This window comes from Mandrillus leucophaeus, unplaced genomic scaffold (genome assembly GCF_000951045.1).
Source record: "Mandrillus leucophaeus isolate KB7577 unplaced genomic scaffold, Mleu.le_1.0 Scaffold714, whole genome shotgun sequence".
NCBI lineage: Eukaryota > Metazoa > Chordata > Mammalia > Primates > Cercopithecidae > Mandrillus > Mandrillus leucophaeus.
Window position 1 is genome coordinate 289968 of NW_012107742.1, and position 8729 is coordinate 298696.

The 8729-nt window shown below is 40.0% G+C and overlaps 1 protein-coding gene across 2 annotated transcripts in view; it reads left to right on the forward strand.

Moving 5' to 3' along the window:
• The window catches only part of LOC105528348 (ankyrin repeat and KH domain-containing protein 1), a 130467-nt gene that overhangs the window by 114000 nt on the left and 7738 nt on the right, over positions 1 to 8729 (forward strand). For both annotated transcript variants that reach the window (XM_011965058.1, XM_011965059.1), the window contains 5 exons: positions 280 to 454; positions 2189 to 2636; positions 3124 to 3270; positions 4388 to 4537; positions 4701 to 6313. In XM_011965058.1, the coding sequence (XP_011820448.1) occupies positions 280 to 454; positions 2189 to 2636; positions 3124 to 3270; positions 4388 to 4537; positions 4701 to 6313 (2533 nt within the window). The remainder of the gene's footprint in view (positions 1 to 279; positions 455 to 2188; positions 2637 to 3123; positions 3271 to 4387; positions 4538 to 4700; positions 6314 to 8729) is intronic.

Sequence of the window (8729 nt, forward strand, 5' to 3'; positions counted from 1 at the left end):
GTCTCGAACTCCTGACCTCAGGTGATCCACCGACCTTGGCCTCTCAAAGTGCTGGGATTACAGGTGTGAGCCACCACACCCAGCTGATTTTTTACTTTCTTGATGATTCCTCTGAAGTACAAAAGTTTTTAATTTTGATAGCGTCCAGTTTATTTTTTCTTGATGGCATTTATAAATGTGTTTTGAGAATAACATCCATGAAGATCCCTGTGTATCATTTCATTCTTTATTTTACATTACTGCCTTATTGGTAAAATTATATACCTGCTTTATTTGCAGTCAAGAGAAGAGAGCAGAAAGCAGGCTCTTGCCGCTAAAAGAGAAAAAAGAAAAGAAAAGAGAAAAAAGAAAAAAGAGGAACAGAAAAGGAAACAGGAGGAAGATGAAGAAAACAAACCTAAGGAGAATTCAGAACTACCAGAGGATGAAGATGAAGAGGAGAATGATGAAGATGGTGAGAAACAAACCATCTGAATTAATGAGAAAATTCTCCTTTGTTTATCAACTTCATTTTGAGTGCTCTTTGCTCTAGTTAACTCTAGTTAAACATTTGATTACTTTATTAATCTGAAATGGACAATGACTTTTATAGTAAGTATTTCAAAGTGTTTTGCATTGCAAATTAATACAGAGAAACAAGGAGAAAGCAAGCACATAATTTGAAGAAATTCAGTTGTAATTTAAGTCACCTTGTAAAACATTGCATATATACTAAAAGCAATACAGTAAGAGATTTGCAACCGTTTTTTGAGATTCTTCTGTAACTCTTCCTCTACTGATTAGAACTACAGTTTCTCAGTTTATTTTTAGCTGAGATTCAGGCTCAAGGATATAGAGGCCTGAAATGTCAGTAGAGATGGGTTTAGTAAAAGAGTTATTTATTGTACTGTCTGGCAGTGCTTGTAGTAGGCAAATAATTTTGTTCTACTTGAATTCTAATTCTAAAATACATTTGAAAAGTGTCCTAAATTCAAACTATATTGTGGTTTGGGTTCATGAGACTAGAATTAAGAATATTAAGAATATTGGGCCGGGTGTGGTGGCTCATGCCTGTAATCCCAGCACTTTGGGAGGCCAAGAGCGGATCACAAGGTCAGGAGTTTGAGACCACCCTGACCAATATTGTGAAACCCCGTCTCTACTTAAAAAAAAAAAAATACAAAATTAGCCTGGGATTGCAGGCGTGGTGGCACATGCCTGTAATCCCAGCTACTCAGGAGGCTAAGGCAGGAGAATTGCTTGAACCCGGGAGGTGGAAGTGGTAAGCCGAGTTCACACCATTGCACTCCAGCCTGGGTGACAGGGGCCAAAAAAAAAAAAAAAAAGAATATTAAGAATATTGCTAATATGTGTGTCCTATACTACCTTAGACAAGAAAATATATTGTATATTTGTTCTAACAACAAATAATAGTAAATTATTTATTAGGCTAACAACAGTAAAGATTTTTTTTGTGTGTTTTTTTGAGATGAGGTCTCCCTCTGCCACCCAGACTGGAGTGCAGTGGCGCAATCTCGGCTCACTGCAACCTCTGCTCCCCAGGTTCAGGTGATCCTCCCACCTCAGCCTCCCAAGTAGCGGGGACCACAGGTGTGCACCGCCACCCCCAGCTAATTTTTGTATTTTTTGTAGAGACAAGATTTCATTATGTTGCCCAGGCTGGTCTTGAACTCCTGAGCTCAAATAATCAATCCACCTGCCTTGGCCTCCCAAAGTGCTGGAATTACAGGCATGAGCCACTGCGCCTGGCCACAGTAAAAGATTGCTTTATTTCACCTGGGTGCAGTGGCTCACGCCTGTAATCCCAGCACTTTGGGAGGCCAAGCCGGGTGGATCACAAGGTCAGGAGTTTGAGACTGGCCTGGCCAACATGGTGAAACCCCATCTCTACTAAAAGTACAAAAATTAGCCGGGCATGGTGGCGTGTGCCTGTAGTCCCAGCTACCCGGGAGGCAGAGGTTGCAGTGAGCCGATATCGCACCACTCCATTCTAGCCTGGGTGACACAGCAAGACTCCATCTCAAAAAAATGAATAAATAAAGATTTTTTTATTTCTTAGTGAATACTGGTGAAAGGAAAATATGATGTAAAAGTCTGAATTATTATGAATTATCAAATATATTCTGTCAGAATTTGTTTTGAGATCTGTGACTCTCAGTATGATTTTTATTCTTTTTAACCATTTCAGTGGAGCAAGAAGTTCCCATAGAACCTCCTAGTGCAACCACCACCACCACAATTGGAATCTCTGCAACATCTGCAACATTCACAAATGTGTTTGGGAAAAAACGGGCCAACGTGGTGACAACTCCCAGCGCCAATCGGAAAAATAAGAAGAACAAAACAAAAGAAACCCCTCCTACAACACATTTAATTTTACCAGAACAACATATGTCTTTAGCCCAACAAAAGGCAGATAAAAATAAAATAAATGGAGAACCTAGAGGTGGTGGTGCAGGTGGGAATAGTGATTCAGATAACTTGGACAGCACAGACTGCAACAGTGAGAGTAGCAGTGGTGGTAAAAGCCAAGAGTTAAATTTTGTGATGGATGTGAATTCCTCTAAATACCCCTCACTGCTCCTTCATTCCCAAGAAGAAAAGACAAGTACTGCTACTTCCAAAACTCAGACACGGTAAATGTTTCTGATTTGTTAACTCTACCTGCACCTTTCCTTCTTCATGCCTGGCACAAGAATTTGAAGTATATTATCCAAGTACAAGTTGTGTTAAACAATTGAATTCTACCACATTATCTGTCTTCAATATTCAAAACTGAAATTCACCCATGTCCTCTTGATCATGTGCTAGTTGGGAAATGAGATTATTAGAAATGTTTATAGGATTCATAGTCTGAAGTTGAAAGTATTTGTATGCTTTGATTTTATCTAACTATGTCATTTTTATTGATTTTGGTCTAATTTTTGGCATCTGAATCCATTTTAATACTAAAATAAATGATGGGCTCTTTGCTCTATTTCTGTTTTTCTGACTCATTGATTATTTGATGTGCCAAAGTTTAATACTAATATTTCAGCATAACTCTGGCTATAAAGGAATATTCCCTTGAGTTTCTATCTTAAAACTTATCTTTTATTGTACTTGCTATTTGTCTCTTCTTAGACTTGAAGGTGAAGTGAATCCTAATTCCTTGTCAACCAGCTGTAAGACAGTGTCATTGCCATTAAGCTCTCCAAACATAAAGCTGAATCTCACTAGCCCTAAAAGGGGTCAGAAAAGAGAAGAAGGGTGGAAAGAAGTTGTACGAAGGTAAATAGAATTAGTTCCATCTTTTTAACTTTCTTTTTTCTTTTTTTTTTTTTTGAGACGGAGTCTCGCTCTGTCACCCAGGCTGGAGTGCAGTGGCCGGATCTCCGCTCACTGCAAGCTCTGCCTACCAGGTTCACGCCATTCTCCTGCCTCAGCCTCCCGAATAGCTGGGACTACAGGCGCCCGCCACCTCGCCCGGCTAGTTTTTTGTATTTTTTAGTAGAGACGGGGTTTCACCGTGTTAGCCAGGATGGTCTCGATCTCCTGACCTCGTGATCCACCCGTCTCGGCCTCCCAAAGTGCTGGGATTACAGGCTTGAACCACTGTGCCCGGCCATCTTTTTAACTTTCATGTATTTTCCCTTTCTCATGTGAGATGGCTACCTAGTTAATTAATGAATAATTTGAATGTGGTCATTATTTTAAACTGCATTGCCACACTAAATCCAGAATATGCTAAAGTAAAATTAGAAGTAGTGTATAAATTTTGCATGCATATTTTATATGACACAAGAAATTTTGGCTTTTTGGGATAACCTGAGTTGCTTTTTATGTAGTTCAAATGTAAAGGCTTTCTCTTTCTTTTTTTCTTTCTCATGTCTCAGTAATTCTAGAACTAAAGTACTAATAATCAACTTTAGATTCAGAATACATGTCAGCTCATCATTGACCTGAGGCTTTATTTTTTGTTGCTAAGTATGAGCTGTTGATACTGGTTTAAAATGAATAAGCTAGCATGGTTATTCTGTGTGGATTTTAATAATATGGTATTCACTATTTTAACAGGGTCATTGTAGTTTAGTTGATGTGTATTATTTTGGGCAGATTTGAATGCTTATATTGTGAGTGATTTAAATATAATTTTTGTTTTAAATGGCAGTGTAATTTTTAAAGTTAGGTTCTCTGAAACTGCAGAGGCAATGTAATTTTTAACTTTACTAAATTCAATTCAATATTACAAGAGATCAGTTTCTAAAATAAAAACTTTTAATAATTTCCTCTTTAGCATTTGAGAAATGTTATTCTACAAAATGTCCATGAACATACTTACTGAGACATCTTTTTTAATAAAGAGACATTTAATTTCATAAGTTCATGTGTATTCTTCATTTTATAGGTCAAAGAAATTGTCTGTTCCAGCCTCAGTGGTGTCCAGGATAATGGGAAGAGGAGGATGCAACATCACTGCAATACAAGATGTTACTGGTGCCCATATTGATGTGGATAAACAAAAAGATAAGAATGGCGAGAGAATGATCACAATAAGGTAATTGTGCAAAATGTATACTGCTAGTTCTGAGTAGAAATTATAAGAAGCATACCTTTGTTAGGTATGGTATAATTAAGAACTTTATTTGATGGTTAAGATTACCTGTTTGTTTTCTTTTTTTAATGTTTTTGGTCTTGTTTCTGTTTTTTTTTTTCCCCAGGGGTGGCACAGAATCAACAAGATATGCAGTTCAACTAATCAATGCACTCATTCAAGATCCTGCTAAGGAACTGGAAGACTTGATTCCTAAAAATCATATCAGAACACCTGCCAGCACCAAATCAATTCATGCTAACTTCTCATCTGGAGTAGGTACCACAGCAGCTTCCAGTAAAAATGCATTTCCTTTGGGTGCTCCAACTCTTGTAACTTCACAGGCAACAACGTTATCTACGTTCCAGCCCGCTAATAAACTTAATAAGAATGTTCCAACAAATGTACGTTCTTCTTTCCCAGTTTCTCTACCCTTAGCTTATCCTCACCCTCATTTTGCCCTGCTGGCTGCTCAAACTATGCAGCAGATTCGGCATCCTCGCTTACCCATGGCCCAGTTTGGAGGAACCTTCTCACCTTCTCCTAACACGTGGGGACCATTCCCAGTGAGACCTGTGAATCCTGGCAACACAAATAGCTCTCCAAAGCATAATAACACAAGCCGTCTACCTAACCAGAACGGGACTGTTTTACCCTCAGAGTCTGCTGGACTAGCTACTGCCAGTTGTCCTATCACTGTCTCTTCTGTAGTTGCTGCCAATCAGCAACTGTGTGTCACTAATACCCGGACTCCTTCATCAGTCAGAAAGCAGTTGTTTGCCTGTGTGCCTAAGACGAGTCCTCCAGCAACAGTGATTTCTTCTGTGACAAGCACTTGTAGTTCCCTGCCTTCTGTCTCCTCTGCACCTATCACTAGCGGGCAAGCTCCTACCACATTTCTACCTGCAAGTACTTCTCAAGCACAGCTTTCTTCACAAAAGATGGAGTCTTTCTCTGCTGTGCCACCCACCAAAGAGAAAGTGTCCACACAGGACCAGCCCATGGCAAACCTATGTACCCCATCTTCAGCTGCAAACAGTTGCAGTAGCTCTGCCAGCAACACCCCGGGAGCTCCAGAAACTCACCCATCCAGTAGTCCCACTCCTACTTCTGGTAACACACAAGAGGAGGCACAGCCATCCAGTGTGTGTGATTTAAGTCCTATGTCAATGCCTTTTGCATCTAACTCAGAACCTGCTCCATTGACTTTGACATCACCCAGAATGGTTGCTGCTGATAATCAGGACACCAGTAATTTACCTCAGTTAGCTGTACCAGCACCTCGAGTTTCTCATCGAATGCAGCCCAGAGGTTCTTTTTACTCCATGGTACCAAATGCAACTATTCACCAGGATCCCCAGTCTATTTTTGTTACAAATCCAGTTACTTTAACACCACCTCAAGGCCCACCAGCTACAGTGCAGCTTTCTTCAGCTGTGAACATTATGAATGGTTCTCAGATGCACATAAACCCAGCAAATAAATCTTTGCCACCTACATTTGGCCCAGCCACACTTTTCAATCACTTCAGCAGTCTTTTTGATAGTAGTCAGGTGCCATCTAACCAGGGCTGGGGAGATGGTCCACTGTCCTCACGAGTGGCTGCAGATGCCTCTTTCACTGTTCAGTCAGCGTTCCTGGGTAACTCAGTGCTTGGACACTTGGAAAACATGCATCCTGATAACTCAAAGGCACCTGGCTTCAGACCACCTTCCCAGCGAGTTTCTACTAGTCCAGTTGGTAAGTTATTAACTATTGCTGCAGTTCAGTTTGGAGCGCCTACGGCCTAATCTCACCTTAAGTGGACAAAAAAAGTAGCAAGAGGTAAATCACTCACATATAATGAGCTGCTTTAGATTCTCTCTATGATCTTTCTGTCCCTCATAGTAAGGGAGTTACACCATGGTGTAAGTCCATTTTCTTGGTGTCTATTCGTATTAATAAAATTGGTGTCTATTCATGTTAATAAAAAAAAAATTCCAGGGATGTTTCAAGGATTCCAAATTTATAGACTTTAAAAAAATCATAGTGATTGTTTGCATTTCTTAGATTTAAAAAATTGAAGTTGCAAAGGTGTTTAGGCACCAGTTCATAATTTACATTGTTTACTAGTACTCTGTGTTGTTTATTTTAGGTGTAGCTATTCGTTTTTTATGTATTTTATTTTTTATTTTTATTATTTTGTTTTTTTTTTTGAGACAGGGTCTCACTCTATCACCCAGGCTGGAGTGCAGTGGCCCAGTCTCAGCTCACTTCTACCTCCACCTCCTAGGCTCAAGCATTTCTTGTGCCTCAGCCTCTCAAGTAGCTGGGACTACAGGCATGCACCACCATGCCCGGCTAATTTTTTGTATTTTTAGTAGACAGGGTTTCGCCATGTTGCCCAGGCTGGTCTCGAACTCCTGAGGTCAGGCAATATCCGCCTGCCTTGGCCTCCCAAAGTGCTAGGATTACAGGCATGAGCCACTGCGCCCAGCCTAGATACAGCTATTTGAAGAGACCCAGTCATTTATAGGCTCTTACTTTTGAAAGACCAACATAGATTTAGCTATTGCTTCTTTGAAATTATAAATTAGCTGCTGAGGCATTATGAGAAATATATAGACAGATTTGAGGTCAGTTTTGGCTTGGAGATATTTGGAGAACCAGAATCTATTTTCTGTAGTTTAAGAGCCAAATTTTAGTCTAATCTGCAGTGTTCTGAAAAACAAATTAAAAATATGACTGACCCAGAATGTGGCACTATTGCCTCTTAGCATTTCTCTTCCAGTTGGAAAACTGCCCCATATCCCATGCTACCTTGTTGCTAATTATAAACTGATCAATGTTGTTTAAAATTATTTGTGAGTTATGAATATGGCATAGCCTTAGCTTTCATTTCAGATATGTTTCCATTTACTTGTCTATTCAGGAAAATATAGTTGTTATATTGTATTTCAAATAGAAATAGAAGGCTGCATATGGCTATCTGTGGTCCAAAATATTCTCTAAATTTTTTTCCCTTCCTCTCTGTAAATAGGCATATATTATGACTTTTCATTTGGGGAAAGTAGTATAGAATTTGAGAAGCCTCAGGGTGAAAGAAGAGCTCATTGCCAGTACCCAGGATGTGATAGAAAGCATTAATCCTTGACCCTCCTTCTAGGTCCTGGGATTAATAAGCTTGGCCCCATTTCTTAACTGCTTATATGGTTTCTTTTGTTGATGCTCTTTTCATGGATATAGTTTACTTTCCTAGTTTTCAGGTAAGAGGTAGTAATACTGACTGAGCTTGGTGGTTCATGCCTGCAATCCCAGCACTTTGGGAAGCTGAGGCGAGGGGTTTACATGAGGTCAGGAGTTTGAGACCAGCCTGGCCAATATGGTGAAACCCCGTCTCTACTAAAAATATAAAAAATAGCTGGGCATGATGGTGCAGGTCTGTAGTCCCAGCTACTTGCAAGGCTGAGGCACAAGAATCACTTGAACCCAGAAGACGGAGGTTGCAGTAAGCTGAAATCATGCCACAGCACTCCAGCCGGAACAAAAGAGACTGTCAGAAAAAAAAAATAGTAATACTTAAGAAGATGGGGAAATATATAGAGACAATTGAAACCATCACACACGGTAGGTAGGAATGTAAAATGGTACATCTGCTTTGGAAAAACAGTTTCACAGTTCCTCAGAAAGTTAGACATGAGTGATCATATGATCCCATTATTCTACTCCTAGGGAAGATATATGTCTATAGAAAAACCAATGTTCATAGCAACATTATTCATAATAGCCAAAATGTAGAAACAACCGAATGTTCATTAACTGACAAGCAGATAAACAAAATGTGGTATATCTATAGAACGTAATATTTTGTATTTGGTATAAAAAGAAATAAAGGGCCGGGCGTGGTGGCTCACGCCTATAATCCCAGCACTTTGGGAGGCCAAGGTGGACGGATCATGAGGTCAGGAGTTCGAGACCAGCCTGGCCAACATGGTAAAACCCTGTCTCTACTAAAATACAAAACATTAGCTGGGTGTGGTGGTGCGCTCCTGTAGTCCCAGCTACTCAGGAGGCTGAGGCAGGGGAATCACTTGAACATGGGAGGTGGAGTTTGCAGTGAGCTGAGATTGCGCCACTGCACTCCAGCCTGGCGACAGAGCAAGATTCAGTCTCAAAA